This window comes from Ambystoma mexicanum, chromosome 4q, assembly GCF_040938575.1.
Source record: "Ambystoma mexicanum isolate Mex_15411 chromosome 4q, UKY_AmexF1_1, whole genome shotgun sequence".
NCBI lineage: Eukaryota > Metazoa > Chordata > Amphibia > Caudata > Ambystomatidae > Ambystoma > Ambystoma mexicanum.
The window spans coordinates 651,256,613-651,273,765 of NC_090928.1; the positions used below are offsets into that span (position 1 = coordinate 651,256,613).

A 17,153-nucleotide genomic window follows, 5' to 3' on the forward strand; every position below is an offset into this window, starting at 1 on the left:
GAATATCTCCTTTTAACTGGCCATTAACCATGCCAATGTCACGTTCCTTGAGTTCAGAGACCCAAAGGGCCACCCTCCTGGACAGTAGTCTCTTAGGCAATTTCACCCCAGCTTCGTTTAGACACCTTATATTGGTAACTACCCCCACACATTCTTCATCTTCCATCCCAAGAGGGTTCTAGTATAGATTGATTATAATTCGTTTTAAGGGATTTTGACCCTCTACCCTTTCCCAGGACAAGATCACTACCTGAGTAAAGGGATTAGGATGTTTTGCGTGAAAGATAGTAAATGGACCACCCCTCTTTACCATTGTCAATAGGCCTGCTGACACCTTCCCACCTTTCTCTGAATTGCAGGATTAAAACAGATGTCAAAACCCTCTCACATTGGTTTATTCGAGAGACAGGTCTCCTGCATACATCATAAGCATTTATATCAAGGCCCTCCTTCTTAAACAAGTGCGTAAAGCAAAACTTGTTCTTTGGTGGTAGGGAGTTATAGACTCGAGGGCTGTGCAAGCCTTGCTGCCAGCCAGCTCCAATCAGTAGAACACATTTTTATATTCCTTGCTTGGCCATGAGCACCTTTCACAGTCACTTTTAGTCCAAGAGATTTCCCAGATCATGGTGACATTCTTGAGGGCACGGCGCCTAAGCCCTTGTTGATTTGAATATAGTCAGATGGAGAACTTCTCTCACCCTTTGGTTCCCTTTCTCGCTCTCTGATGTTATTTCGGTATGGTGAGGTATCTTCAAGTTTCATGATTGCGGGCCACACTCCCTCTAATATTTAAAATCCCAATGGGAGGAAGTCCGCACCCGCCTCCACCAGGGAATTTAGAACACGCATTGAGTGGAGATGCACAATTACCAAATCGTGGCGAGTTTCCTGTACAAATTCCACAATCTTAATATCATTCGGACCAATTAATCTAAGTTTCGGTGAACCGTGGAGTAACTTTAGAATGTTTTTCCGGTTCATCATCAATCCATCTCCTTCCGGGATTAGAAGTTCAATTGACACCAAATTGTTCTCAGCTCCTTGACAAGCATAAGTCAAGCTCTTCCCACTCCTGGTCTTGCATTCTCTGTGGCTTAAAGCCTCCACAGGGTTCATCTCGCTCTGAGCTTTGTTTTTCTCCAACAAAATGGATCTTCGTTGTTCCAATATAAGGAAGAAAGTTGGAGTATGTTGTGCTGACTTCAACTCTGTTAGAGGAGCGATCCTGACTTCCTTGCCTACGGATGCAAGATACAGGTTTATCAGTGACTCTATCTCATCCATATCATAGGTAGTGTTGTTCTGTATTTCATCCTCCAGTATTAATTCATCAGCATATGTAGAGAGATTCATCAAAATGCGAGTATTCTCATCCAGCATCTCCTGTTCAGTTATTGGTTTGTTGGTCACAGCTTTGGGAGGGACTAGAATGTGGAGTCGGCTCCCTTAGATTTAGTAGCAATCTGTAATGAGGGTATGGCCACATTTCGAAGGAAAGCTCTTGATCCATTGGGATGGCCTTTTTTGAATTTGGCTGATTTTGTGGATTTTTCTGTTTTAGCGTTGCCTTCTTCCCCCTTGAATCCTGAAGGCCACTCTTACCAAAGACTGGATTTAGGATATTTTCCTTGTCTATAGTAGCAGGCTTATTTTACATTTATTTTATTTTTATTGGGGGTGGGTTCCTCAATGTCAAGTTCATTGGTCTCTTACTTGTCTCCCATACTGGCCACTATATCCTGTACCTGTATTGCTGTCAATGTAGGGTTGTTCCTTCTGGATCTCCTTCCTCAATCGTTTCCATTTCCTTTGCCATTGATATCATGGTCATGTTTTGTGGTGGAAGAGTCCAATGTCCCGCAATCAGGCGCTACAGCTCTGAGATTTCTCCAACTACTCTAGGGGATCGGGAATTGTGAGAGATCTCGACTGGTGGCCCGACTCTGGAGGTCTCCTGGCAGTTACTTCCTTCTGGTGTCTCGACCACTTCATTTGATCTAAAATTGTGGTCATCAGTGTTGTTTTGTCAGTTGCTTCACCCCTCTCTAGATCAAATAATCTAGCTTGCCAATGTGCAGTCAACTCTGCTTCCTTATCGAGCCTAGACTGCACGGCCCTGGTGAACCATTGCAGATGGCTCAATTTTGTATGTGACATTGCTATTAAAGTTGCTTGATCTTTGATTGTGTCGTTGAGATGTTCATATAATTTCAGAAAAGGGTTCAATGCCACCGTTAATGCCGCCGTAACTAGGTTCTGCCATTGCACATGATCAATCCCTTCATTAGAATGTACACGGTAGTCCCTGTGCCCCTTGGTGACTGGTTCAGGTGTGACTCTGGGGAGGTGGATGTGTCAGAAATAACAGAGCGTGTCTTGTAATTCAAGATTGGAGAAAGTCTTAGGGTTTGGTGCTTCTTGCAACCCATGAGCCATCTCTGAAGTCCTTCTCTGTTCTCCTACTGCTTCTGGTCCACTAGGGCTATCCATTGATACTCTCCCTCATTGCAAAGCAAGAGAGCGGCTGGCATCTCTTAGGGTCTTGGAAGAGGTGGTCCCTATTAGACGGCATCAGAGGGGTATCACTTAACCTGCGCTGGTAACATCTTGTTAGATTTAAGGTCACTGCTTCTTGAGCCAAGCGGATCTCCAGTGCAACATGTTGGCATTCTAAAAACATTCCAGGTGAGTTTGGTGGCTGTAAAGACTTGAGTGGGGTTCCTGTACTCCTGCCCTCTATATGGCAGAGAAGAAGCACAGAGCACCCCAGCCAAGATTCTCTATATGGTAACGAAGGTCGAGCATTCAAGGCTTAAGCTCTCGGGAGGTAATGCTGGCTGGTTCTTAAGTACAGTGTAGTCACCAAACCCCCGCAAAGGAATGTCCACACACTGTTATGTTATAACATAGTTCTTTATATAAGTAAGGTTTAATATATATACAATCAATAACAGTTTGTACTCTGGCAATTATCATAATTATGTACAATGTCTATGTGGTACCGGTACCACAGTTAACTCTTGACTCCTTTAAAATGCACCAACTACTGACAGTTTCAATGTCATACAAATCAAATAGTAAAGTGAATCAACAATCAACAATATACATAGGAAGGAAGACAAGTTGAGTTAAACTAATGGCAGAATACTTTGTCCCTACCAAAGACACAGTTCTGTGCGAGGATCCCCCCACCTGGGCAACCTGTAAATAAAGTGTATCAACAAGCCCAGTCCTTATATGTTTAAAATGGTCTTGTTTCCTGCTAGAAATATTCTACTACCCCAATCTACCTGGTTTAGCAGAGTTTCTTCGACGGATCCTCGTGGGTGAACTCCTTTTAAAGCAGGAGCCACAGGGGGTCGAGATTCCACAAAGAAAATGTGAACACTGTGCCCCTAGTGTATGTTTGTTTTTGGGCACCTATGTGCGTCCCACAGAGCAGGATATGGGCTGGTGGCAGCTCTGTGCTGAATTTGACAGGTGCTCTGAGTATTCTCCATTTTGGGATACCCAGGCCCTGCCATAGGAATCAGTGGATTCCTGATGGGAGACAAGATGGCCCATGTGGCCACTTGCTTTGCATTGCCCGTTACCTTGTTTTCCCATGGTGCTGGGATGCCCCGATTCTGTCCCTTCCCCTGACTGGCTTTTGGGTGCAATTTCTATATATGGTATTGTGGGGAAGTCCAGGCCAGACTGGCTGGCGCCTTCCCAATGACTATGTTGTGGGTACGCCCTTGGGGTGGGACCTGGGTGAATGGAGTGTGTGACCAATATAGATTTCATGTTATGGGTGTCTGGTTTCTGGTGTGTGACACAATGACTGAGACAGGCCTGCCCGAAACTGGTATGAATGCAGCGTGGTGTGCTGAAAGGCTTGGTGCTTGCCCCAATCCACATTCCTTGTTGTGAATGTCTGGATGGAAGAGAATTGCCTGAATGCACTGTGAGCCTGACTGGCTGCCTGCATGCTGAATGATTGGCTGCCTGAGCCTGGCTCAGCAGTGTGAATGAGAGACAGAACAGTATATCTGGGGACCTCTCACCGACTAGAATCGCTCAGAATCTGAAGTCGAAACTTGATGCTTAACCTTGAAGCACAGCTGGAAGAGGAGAATTGCTGCTGCTTTCCTTCGCAAATCTGAAAGCGGTCGTGTCTCTAAGAACTGATCCAAGAGAGGACCCGGCTAGAAGACCTCTTCCCGAGCTTCAAGGGAACACATCTTTTTCAAGGCGCCCTGGAAGTCAGTCCTTGAAAGTCAAAGTGGTCCTTCGGAGGTCTATAGTAATAAGCTTGCACATTCAAAAGTCTTCAACATCAGGAAAAGGCCTGAGCCCGACTGAGGGAGAGCGGAGGTGTGTTAAGTTAGGGGAAGGGAACCGCTAAAGAATGTAAATTCAGCTTGTGGAAGGGAACCCCTGCAATTGCTGTGATTGAAAGGTCCGTGCCCGACTGACGGAGACCTACGTGAACTTTTTGTTGAACTGTGAAAGGACTTTTTAAAGCTGGAATTAGAGACTCTAAGTGGAAGGCCAGGCGGGCCTCGATCCACGTCTTGAACTGACTTTGTTTTGAGACCCTGAGCCAGAGTGTGTCATCCTGTCTATGGGGGCCGCCTTACTCCGTGCTGTCCAACGTGGGGAAATCTGACTCATCCTTTGTTATAACACAGATTTTCCTTTGCATACACATTTCCTGTTATACACGTTTTGTATAAGAGATGGGGCAGACATTAGGTTTTGTCGTCTTGGGCCATTTTGATTTGACAGAGACTGACTAGGACTGTGTTTTCTTTATTATTTGATGGTAGAGATTACTCCGATCATAGCTATAGGGCAAATCAGGATTTTTTCCAAACCCTGAAAATTGAATAAAGGTTTTGAAATTGCTCCTCTTGTGTCAGTGTCATACTTGTGATACCATGCCTCCCTTACAATGGGCATTCACCGGGATTTTGTGCTCATTACAGAGACACATTTGGCGGCGGAGCATTGCAGGGTTTTTGTGAGATCTAATTCTAGGACCGCATTTCATGGGGTTTTTTGACCAAAGGGTCGCGGGGGATGTGGGGGGCCTATGATTTCAATACACAAACAAATGCCCTTTTCCCCTCATCGAGGCAAGATCGAACCCCAGGGGGAGGTTTGTAATAATCAGAGGGGATCTCTGGGGGGGCAGTTTGGGGTATGGTGGTGATATACGCACCCCTGCTGCTAACGCAGGAACTCCTTAGTGACATGCAGGAAATTATAGTGCAGGCACAGGCCCTGGGAGGCGATATTAATGATGCCGTGGACACAGGGTTAGATAGGTCTCGGGTGGGGAACAGGAATCCAGAGGTGCCTACCAAATTGGGTACATTTGCCACGGCCATGGGTTCGGTGGATGCTTGGAGGAGTCTGCACAAAGGAGAAGGGGGGGTTCTAATTTCTCTCGGAGGTTCATGCCTCCATATCCAGGTTGGACTATTTCTTCATTCCACAGAGAGGTAGCCATAGACTATTGTCTGTTATATTCCTAGCCAGGGGGATTGTGGACCATTTGCCAATGGTTATGGTGCTAAAGAGTGGGTGCATACCCCTGTACCACAGTGGAGGCTAAATCCATATTACTTGAGTTTTCCTGAATTCTCAGACTTTGCAGCAAATTGTCCAGGAATACTTCATTGTTAATGAGGGTTCTGTGGACAGCCCAGCTACTGTTTGGGAGTACTTTAAGGCAGTCCTTTTGGGGGAGGTGATCTCTCAGCGCAAGCATCATGCACCAGCAGTGAGGGAAGCAGAAGGGGTGGTGGGGGAGGCAGAGACAGAATTCATCGACTCAGGAAATGGAGCAACACAGCTGCAAACGGCATAGAAAACTGTGGCAATAGAAAGTGCACAAAAGGTGCATAGGCATAGGAGGAGTCAGATTTATGAAGTGGGGGATAAGGCGGGAAAGATGTTGGTGGGCTGGAAAAGATGGAACTGGGCAGCAACCATGTATGGACATTAATAACGGACACAGGGAGGAGCTCACAGAGGGGCCGGAGATTGCACAGGCTTTTGAGATATATATTACGAGGCCTTATAGAGGGCTCCGGGGGGCCTGCCCCGAGCGGACAGACTTAGGGCGGTGGACCTGGTGGGCCCGCTACGGATGACGGCTCTGCAGAGAGCATAGCTAGAGGTTGACGTATCAGAGGAGGAGATAGTGGCAACCATATCCCAGCTTCAGTCTGGGAAGGCCCCAGGACTGAATGGCTTACCACTGTAGGTTTGAAAGAGGTTTGGGGGAAGGGGTGGTGGGACCACTGCATAGGCTGTTTCAGCAAAGCAAGCGGGACGGGATACTGCCTGAAGATTTAAGGGTAACTTGCATAGTAGTGCTCCCCAAACCGGGCAAGCTGCCAGAAAGCTGCGCCTCCTATAGACCAATCCCGCTCATAAATAGGGAAACAAAACTCCTAGCGAGGATCCTAGACAATGGCCTGTTGGGGGTGAAGGGACATCTGGTGTATCTGGACTAATCTGGGTTTTTACCATCGAAGTCCACCCGTATGAACATTTGCAGGGTGCATATGGCCGTACACCAGGCCTCCACCATTAAGGCCCCCTTAGCTTTATTAGCAGTCAATTTTGAGAAATCGGTTGACTCGGTATATACTGGGACTCGCTGTGGGACACAATGCAGAGCATGTGGATCAGGGAAAATTACCTGAGCTGGGTACGCTTGCTATGTACTGCGCTGAGTGCTGATGTGAGGGTCAATGGGTTCTCCTCACTGACATTTCCCCTGGGGAGGGAGACCAGTCTGGGATTCCCCCTTTCTCCCTTACTCTTCATGCTGGCTGCAGAGGCACTGGCTGTGGAATTACGGTCCAGTCTGGACTGGGTGAGTTTTCGTTGGCCATGGGGGGAGGGAAGCGGGTCTCCCTGATGATCTGCTTAACTACATGGGGGATCCACGCAGCTCATGCAGAACAGTGACACGAATCCTGCAGGAATATCGGGGATTAAGTGGCCTTAAGGTTAACTGGCAAAAGTCGGTCTTGTTTCTGTTGCAGGATGGGGATGGAGCAATTCCACGGGACTGCCCTACTGGGTCTTGACAACAGGATTCAAATATTTAGGGATTCAGTTGAGCGTCCACCTCTCTGAATTTAATGGGCTAAATCTGCATCCAATAATGGAGAAGTTCAGACTCACTACCACCCACTGGCAAACCCTCCCGCTGAACTTGCTGGGTTGGGCTGCCCTCTTTAAAATGATCTTTCTGCCCAAACTTGTAAACTTTCTACAGAATGCCCCATTACCAATTCCTGACCAGGTCTGTAGGAGAATTGAAGGGGGCTTACAGGGCTTCTGTGGGGAGGTAAACGGGCATGCATAGCCCTTAGAACCTTAAAGGGGTAATTGTGGGTCGGGGAATAGGGCTGCAGTGCATGCAGTGGCACTACCGGGCAGCCCAATTGGGGGTGCTGAAGGATTGGCAGCATGGGGACAAAGAGCTTCATCACAGGCGAGCGGGGGTGGATGACGTGCAGGCCTCCGCTACAGCTAGTGTATGAGAGGGTGAGAGGAGGGCTGGCACTTCCTCACATAATGAGGCACGTGCAGTGGGTTTGGGTCGAAGCTCACAGGCATGTGGGATGGGAATGGCAGCCCACCTTGAGTCAGCTGCTTTGTGATAATGTGCACCTCCCGGAACATATTAGGATGGAGCATTTCAGATATTGGGAGAATGGCTGAATTTGCACGCTGGCCGACGTGGTACAGGGGCGTGGACTCCTCGCGTTTTGGCTTTTGCAGGAGCAGTTTGGACTGCAGGGCTGTGAACAATATATGCAGCTAGTACATGTGATGAGATCGCAATTCAGACTTACTGGAGGTACCGCAGATCTTCACCTTTGAGGTCAACCTGTTGCGGGCACGAATAGAGACAAAAGTCAGTTTAACCTTGTACCAAGTGGTGTTGGCATTCGGGTCTCAGGAGCTATCCCTTCTAAAGGTCAGATGGGAGAGGTAGGTGGAAGCACTGTATCCCGAGGAGTGGGTGGAGGCATTGATGTCCCCTTGCGAGGTCGGAATCTCTGCCAGTTTGCGTTTAGTGCATTATAAGATCCTACATCGGGTTTACTGCTGCCGCACAATGTTGTACACGTGGGGGAGAGTCGTAAATGATGACTGTGTGCAGTGCAGAATGCCAGGAGGTACGTTTTTCTATATACTCTGTGAGTGCACATACGTGCAGCACTTGTGTCTAAACCTCTATGTGACCTACTTGTTTCACTAGGGGTCCAGTTTTCAAATTGCGCAGATGATCCCAGATACTGTTTAAACTATCTGTGGTCTACATTGAAGATGTGGACAGAGTGAACAAAGTGTTCAAGGCCATACAGTTATGGATGGCTGCAAACACTGTGGGCCTGAACGAATCAAAAACTGAGCTGCTTATTATCAGCACCCAACAAAAACTAAAAAATCTAGATACACGGTACAAATGTTTTGTAGTTAATGGTAATGCTATCATGGTGTCTGATGCAGTTAAAACATTAGGAGTTTTCTTTGACTCACATCTTTCTTTTAAGAAACACGTCGCATACCATAAATCATCTTGCACCTACTTCGTCAGCCTACTATGGCAGATTCGCCCGTACTTGGCAGAGGGTAATCGAACATTGATCGGAGCACTATTGTAAATTCGAAATTGGACTATTGTAATAGTCTTTTGGTAGGTACCTCCAAGTCCAACATAAAGAGGTTACAAGTGTCACAGAACGGAGTAGTGTGGGCTAAGTCATCGTTCCAAAATGTCCGCCTGTCGCAGGAACTTACACTGGCTCCCAGTTGAGCAGTGAACACACTTCAAGGGTTCCAACCTGGTGTTCAAATGTCTTTCAAGCGAAGCCCCTTCTTAACTCCTGTCGCGAGTAGAAAGAACTCCTGCTCAAACATTGTGACGCTATACCAACCACGGGTTACTCTAAAAAAGGTTGGAGGGGCAGGCTTCAATGCTTGGGTACCTACAATTTGGAACTCACTCCCATCAGAGCTTAGGGCATGTACATCTACGACCAGATTCAAGAAACAACTGAAAACTATTATGTTTGACAGAGGGATTGATTAAAACAAGCATCTGACCCATGTCGTAACCGTTAATACCTTGCTCACTGCACCTCTCCCCCCTTTCTGTTTCTTTGTTTTGTGACCGCCCTGAGGCCGTTGGGCGAATGGCACGATATAAAAAATATATAGATTGATAGGTTTTGGGGAAAGTGTATTGATGGGATATCGGTAACTTTGGGATCCGAGATCCCAGGGACCCGAAAATGTGTGTTTTTGGCGATATGCGGAGAAGTGGGCTTCACAAAATATGAGAAACCGTTTGTATCTGTGGTTTTGGGGCAGATCAAAAAAGTAATTGGGCCTCATATCAAGTCCGGCGGTAACCGAGCCGGAAAAACCGGCAGATTGCTGCCAGACTTGGAATGAATTACTGCCTCCGTGATTGCCAGAATCACTGGGGCATTACAACCCCGGTGACCCGGTAATTCCGGATGCGGAGGACTCCATGGGGATGAGGACAATGGAAACACCGGTTCCGTCTCTGACGGAGCCAGTGTTTCCGTTTCCGTCTGCAGGCGGGTGGCGTTATTCCCGCCAGGTCAGACCTGGCAGGAGTGACACCTCCCGCCTGCAGAACTCGTAATCTGCCAGTCTGGAAACAACGGTGGCGTCGGGTTTACCACCACCATTGTTTCTGGACCGGCAAACTCTAAATGAGGCCCATTGTGTCACTGTGGGGGGGGGGCACCGGAACGGCCCCGGACCAGCCGATGGACAGCAGAAGTGCACATGTGCATGGCTATGGAAAGGCGGGTGTACAATGCATGGGTTGTCGGGGGAAATTTGTGAAAGTTTGGGGCAAGTGGGAAGGAGGAGGGCGAGGGGGAAGATGGGGTATGTACAGTGGGAGGGGAGGGGAGTGGTGGATGGGCAAGGTGGATAGTCGATTCCTCTAGGTTAAGAGTAATAATGTCTACTCATGGGATTCTTTCTTGGGTAAACCTTATGGCGCAATGTCAAGCAATGTGTTTGTTGGTCATGTGATATTAAAACCAATATAAATGTTATATAAATATATTTTTTTTAAAAGATGTGTCTGAGCAGAAGCTATGTTAGCCTGAGGGTAATGCTCATGTTTGAAGCATTGTTGCTGTTTGTGCAGCAGGTATTCCTCCTACAAACATATGACAGTTTGCTTATTTTCCTTCTCAACATCTTGAATGTACCCCCTAGTTGCTCACTTCCCCTTTAGAGTTAGGGCTATGCAGTCATCTGATTTCTAGTGTTCCAGATGGACAATCGGCAGACTCTCCCTCCCACCTTATCCTATTCCCACCCCCACAAACACCCAACAATAACTGTAAACTTTAGACCGATTTGGCTAGATGCTGTTGTGATTCCATCTCGAGCATTTTGTCAGTCAGTGTAGGAAATCCCAGATACCATACCTGTGAGGATCCCCCTGCCACAAGACATGTCCACCGCCTGGTTCCTCAGATACCAGTCGCACCCATTTCCCAGGTATAGGCACAACCTAACACAAATGCTGTTGTTCATGGTCCTTATTTCACCGGTGCGAGTGTTGCTTCTCTGTTAGCCTTGGGAGAGAGTAGTGCAACCATATGCACTCTTCTCTGGGGTTCTTTCCTGCCACATAGGGAATAAGGTCATATAGAGATGCATATTTCTGCTCATTCCGAGTTGTCATTTCTCTGGTATGCCATTGTCCCTGTGAGGGTCATGGGTTGCTGGGGTTTTCCTTGTTGCAATCTTCCACCTACTTTCCATTAGTGTCTTTTGTTTTGTCTTGGGAGAGAGGGATACTATTCATCTGCCCATCCCCGCTAACCAACATGTCCAGATTCACAAGGTATCGGCTATAGTGGTTCATGTTGATTTCGGTCATGGTATCAGAAAGCCAAGCCAAACATGTGGGTCCATGCTTCTTGAGTTGGGGTTTGCACGGCACCAGCCTTATTTCAGGTAGTTGTTTTGAGAGGTGCCTCAGAGTGGTCTTGGAAAAGTGAGCATGACTGATCTTTATAGGTGATCTTTCATCTTTCTTGCAACATGAAGCGGTCCTGTACCTGCGCCATCACAACTCTAAGTTTATAGGAGGTCCATATATGGGATATTGTGCTTCACTCTATATACCGAATATCTCAATCACACCTGCAAGAACTTACCAGATTGGAGCAAACAAGCATGATACAAACTTTTTAACGTTCTCTCCTTCTGCTCCTGCCTCAAGGTCTTTAATCAGGGGTAAAGGTTTCATGCTATATGAGACCACTTACCCATGACACTGTTGCCTTTGCTGTTCCTGATAACGATTTTGAGCCTTTTTCTCATAGGTTACGAGAGTTCCACATTCATAAGGGAATACTTTTCTATCATCGCACGTCTTTTATATCTTTGTATGCCTATGATATTCTGCTGTACGTTAAACATCCTAGGCTTGTCAACACAGTGCTTCAGAACACCAAGCCTGTCTATGGCCCACATTACGAGTGACCTGGTCCGGAAATAAAGGCACTGGCAACAATGTTACCGGCACCTTATCTGGACCAGGTCACTTTGAGTCTGTCGGTAGGAGCACTGAACAACCGGTAGGCCTGACCTGCTGGTAGTTCAGGGCCCTACCGGCAGAAAGATCACTGAAGCACTGGCGCCGTTGACAGCGGTGCCAGTGCTACAGTGTTCCCATTCCCATGGGAACTTACCGTACCGCTGCTGCCTGTGATATCCCGGTAACACCAGGATGTCAGACGGCGGAAACGGTAAGGCGAGGTTACCGGCAACCTCGTAATGAGGCCCTATGGCTTAGACTTGTTCAGACCTATACGCCTCCTACACTGTCATGGTGAAAAAACACAGCTTGCAAAGACCTTCTATTCATTCCCCTGACCTCCGAACGGCCAGGTTCTAGAGGTGGGAAAAGCTTGAAGCAAATATGGGCACATTTAGCTGAAGGTGGGATTTCGACCACAGCTCCTTGGGAGCAGGAACCTCAGTCCAGCCTTCCAGGAGGTTCCCAGAGTCCGGATAGGGCCTTTACAGTAGTGGTTATATTGGTGTGTGAGGCAGGAATCCTCTTAGGCAGCGCGCTTATGGGAGTTAATTTTCATAACCCAACCTTTGACTAGCCTTCTCACCCTGGGCTTCATAACCCAGCCTTTGACTAGCCTTCTCACCCTAGGCTGCAGTTACCTTGTGTGCACATACCAGTGGCACTTCCAGCAACATCCATCTATCTAAATGGAAAATCTGTTTGTTCATCGTAGAATTTCACACCCATCCACCAATCTGTACCAAATTTTGCACAGTTGCGTGTTAGGACCCTCCGGTTGTCACTGGCTAAATTACATATGGACACCCCGCCAGTTCCCCAGATTTCAGTCTCTGCACACATGAGGAGGTGGCCTGGAAGCAGCGAAACATCAAGGTGGTCTTAGAAAGACCGAACAAAGCTCATTTCAAGCGTCTGGATGCATGTAACAGAACTGCAAGGCCTTTCAAACCACGTTTCAAGGCCCTAGGACGCACCGTTTCCGAGATATTTGCACCGTAACACGCAAAACATCAACACGGTCATAGAAGGACCGGACAAAGCTCATTTTAACCGTCTCAAAACCAGGAACAAATCTTGAACTACATTTGAAGGGCTTAGGATGCAATGTTTCCAAGATATCTGCACCGCAACATACTGCACAATGCCACAGTGAGGGGAGCGCACAGAAGCTCCCATTATGCTGCAACATGCCAATTCTCACCTCTTCTTCATGTCTGCTCCGTGATTGTCAACAATTGATGAGTGTCATCAGGTCTGTCTACAGAACCTGTGCGAAGTGCAGGCACTTTTTGCACGTTTTTTCTAATATAAAGCTGCTAACCTTTATCGAATGATATGGGGAACGGTCCAACTGTGCATAAAACGGAATACACTACTACTCTTGTCAAAGGGAGGATTAGGGAAAGTGGAGTTTGTTTTTTATTACTTGTCAGTACAGGTCATATGCAGGATTGTTTCCCTCGTCTGTTAAACCAACTCACTTAGCACAGATGTTCCTGCAAACCTTGCAAAATATTTATTCCAGGGGACTGGGTCCTGCGACGTATTCCATATCTGTGACAGTAATCACCACAGCTGTGCTGCTTTGGAAAATCTTTTTGCGTCCTGCGTCGATGGCGTCGATACGCCGTCCTCGAGGGCCTCCGTCGAGCCGGATGTTATAAGTAGGACGCACGACACCCGTAGCCTCAGTTCTGTTTTTTCCGCGAAAGTGTATGCTTCGGAGAAGGCCTTGCGGGAGCGTAAGAAGCAGCTGTCGGTCGGTAAGGTGGCCAAGCCCCGGAAGTCGCGTTCCACTGGTCTTTCGACGGACGATTCGAGGGGCGACTCTCCGCATCGTTGTCGTGAGTCCGGTGGTTCTCAATCTGGGAGTCGGTCCTGCCATTCCTCTGCCTCTTTGAGGCACTCCAGGAAGCACCTTCTCAAGCCGCCTTTCCTGTCCTCTACCGAGGACTCCGCTCGTCGGCGGGTAGCTTGTCCCAACAAGCATTCCACTCCGGAGGAATGGGATTCGTTCCGAAAGGAGATGTTGGCGATTTTTCAATCGCAGGGCTCTGGTCCGGCCGCGCCGTCTGAGGACGCCGGTCGAGGCCGCGCTAGAGACACCGCTCGGCCACCTTTGGGCTCGAGCAGTCGTCGCGACCACCGGGCGCCTTCGAGGTCCCAGTCGGACAAGGATGGTCGCTTTAGGCATGCCCGTTTCAGGTCCCGGTCCTCGACCCCATCGAGACCGCGAGACTCTGAAGTCTTCAAAGAAGACATTGACGCCGGAGGGCGCCAAGGTTGTCGACGGACTCTCTCGAGGCCCCGCCTCCGAGGAAGTCGTCGACGCCTAGGCTGTCGAGAGACACGCTCGGGGCTCCGCACTTGAGGCCTGTGTCGTCGCCGTCGAAGCTGTCGGCGCTGCGTTCGAAGTCGACGCCCATTCCGTTGACGCCTTTCCAGGCAGCCTTGTCGGAGGTACCCCGTGGCATGGTGGCACCCCTAAGAAAGGTGATGGCTAAGGCTAAACATGTCTTTGTGCCTTGTTCTGTACCTTCTTTCCAGCCTCTTGTTTATATTTCTGAGGTGGATGAGGGGTCTGAGGAAGGAGAGGTTCCTGCATTGGTTCCTGATGACAGTGTTTCTGGTCACAGTCAACGTGAGGGCCTGCGTCAGTCGCTGCATGACACCAGTGGTCTAGACACCTCTCCGGAGGTGGAGTTTGGTAGGCCGGAGCCTGGCGCGCATGTCAAATCTTCATATCGGCACCTCATGTCGAGGGTCACTGAATACCTGGGTTGGTCTGCCCCCCCCCTTGGGATTTTCAGCAGGATGACCTGACTGTTTTATCTTGGACCAAGGTCCTTCAACTGACCCGGTGCTGCCATTCTATATGGCCTTGCAGAGAAGGGTGGCTGCGGCTTAGACTTCTCCGGAGAGTCTCCCTGCAGTGAGCAAGACCTTACCGAAGAAATCTCGCCCAGCCAGTGGCGACCCCTGCTACTTGACAACGCACCCTACTCGGGAGAGTTTGGTGGTGCAGGCGGCTATGGCCCCCACAAAGCGGGCGTCGTACCCTACCATCCCTCCTGATAGGGACAACAAACGTTTTGACGGCTGGGCGAAGAAGGTATGCGCTTCAGGCTGCCAACTCCGTTTGTGCCTTGTCTCGTTTCACGCACACTCTGTGGAACTGTATTTCCCTATCGGCTGATCATATTCCCGAAGGGGAGGAACGGGATGGTTTCCTTGCTATCATGCAGGATGGCAAGGACGCCATGTGTGAATCTGTTCAGTCGGGTCTGGACATGGTTGATTGCGTCAGCCGGTCCATGGTGGCAAGCACCGTAATGTGCAGGTTTGCATGGTTGCTGAAGTCGGGTTTTGCTCCTGATGTGCAAGCCCGGCTTCTCAACATACCCTTTGATGGTGAACATCTTTTTGGCAGCAAGGCTGACGAGAGTCTTGAGAGGTTGCAGACCTCGAAAGCTGCAGCGAAGTCGTTGGGCGCTGCAGTGCGCCAACCTCTGCCTTTTCATCCTAGGGGACAGCAATGGAGGGGAGGTTCCTTTCGTTATTACTCATCCTTTAGTAAATCGAGAGGAGCTGCAAGTCACAGGGGCAACCGTAGGATTGCCAGAGGTGGAAAACAAGGTACTCGAGGTGCCAAGGCCACGCGTGCAGTTGCCTCTTTGCCCTCAGGCACTGCAGCAGCCGCTTCAGCTCAGTCATGAGGTCCATGTTTAAGGACTTGCAGAGCCATGCAGTTAATTTGGTATAATAGGTTGAGAAGTGCAGCTTGTATTTCTTTGCCCTCCGTTTGAGAAGAACTTGTTGAGTATTATTACTGAATGTTTCATTGCATATGGATGTCCTAGACCTCTTTCTTTTTAAACAAATTATGTATATCGCGCAAGGGAATTGATGCTGCCCCAAAGCACCAGTGGGATTTGGAACTGGGGATGTTTATAAAGGATGAGGATTGGTCATCTTTTCAATTGCATGTTAAAACTGTGTCCCTGAATTATCGTCCTAGGCGACTGACCTACAAATATGCAATGCAAAATGATTATACTTTAAAGAAAATTGCCAGGCTCATTGGTGGTGCCAATGATGCTTGTTCATGGTGTGGAATGGAAAATGCTGGTTTCCGGCACATTGCACAAAAATGCCCCTCAACATTATCACTTTTGAAAAGCATTTCTTTGTCCTCTCTAGAGGTGCCTGATTCCCCAAAATCCTGTTCATTGGGATTGCTTCATCCTGTGGAGAAAGTATATTCATAAACATTGCCTGTCTCTCAATGGGAATGGGGATGGAGCTAATAACGGTACCGCATTAACATACCGTTATTAGCTCTGAAGTCCCTTAACGGGTCCCATCCATAACGCCTGGTTAAACCAGGCGTTGAGGAAGGGACCCGCTAAGGGATCTCGGTATAGGGTGGTAAGGGATTACCTACACCGGTGACCTTACCGGTGCCGGTAATCCCTTACCACCTACCGCGTAATGAAGCCCATTATCTCTTGCTTTATGAAGCAATTCAAGAAAGGACAATCTTGTTCTGGAGTTAGGTCCCTCAAAGTGTAAATTGTCCTGACCATGTAATTTTCTGTGAAACTGTTCAGGTTTTTGCCTGGTAGCTACCTCATTTGTAACCTATGTCTTGTTATGTACCTCTCCTTAAAATGAAAAAATCTGTTTACTTGGGCATGTTGCACTATTTAAAAATCTCTTGCTTTACTATTTCATTATAACCCAAAAATAATGGTGGATCAGATTTTAGTAACAATTTAAATCGTTGTCTAGCTGGCTTTCCTTTTTCACAGATTCTTTTTAACCTGATTAATTCCTCGATCTTCCTGCCCCCCCCCTTGTCTTACATTGGTGCTGTTACGAATCAGCAAAGTGAGGAGATTTGACAAGTCTAATATCTAGTTTGTTTTCTATTGCAACATTGATCCATCGTACGTTATGCAGCCCTTCTGTGTTAGGTTTTTACTGGAAGTTAAGTTACTATTATCGCCATGACATCAAGAGAAAGATTTGTCAAAATTGTTCTGTTCTTCTAGGTTAAACATGAAATCAATGCAGAAAGAAATGAAAGTGAAAATGTGTCTGCCCGCAAAGGAATACAACAGTTGCTGTGGGGAAAAGCACCACTCTCAAAATGGAGGAATTCCTCAGACCCTGAAATGGCTGCCCCCACTGCTGTTCCCCAAAGTCTGCTCTACCCAACTTCCAAAGTAAGTGTCACGTGGGATTATTCTGTTTTGGGCATAATCGTCTGTTGTAGCTATAAAACAAAGAGTAGTTGCTGTGAAGACAGAAAATCAACTTCTCAATTCCCATAGGCCACTGGGTGTTTTCTTCAAGTACTGCACCTGTACTAATCATGAAGGTAAAGTTTCCAAGCCATTATCACTTGTTATATTCTGACTCTGAGATGAATGAGTCGAGCATAGAGAGTCCTCAGGACACATATCGATATTTGGCGAATGTTACCCACATAGGATCAAGATGGCTCTGTTCTCCTTGTTGGCCTTTA

General features: G+C 47.8%; 1 protein-coding gene across 2 annotated transcripts in view; it reads left to right on the top strand.

The window, feature by feature from the left end:
* The window catches only part of FAM161A (FAM161 centrosomal protein A), a 325,438-nt gene that overhangs the window by 66,290 nt on the left and 241,995 nt on the right, over positions 1-17,153 (top strand). For both annotated transcript variants that reach the window (XM_069608223.1, XM_069608222.1), the window contains exon 2: positions 16,678-16,851. In XM_069608223.1, the coding sequence (XP_069464324.1) occupies positions 16,678-16,851 (174 nt within the window). The remainder of the gene's footprint in view (positions 1-16,677; positions 16,852-17,153) is intronic.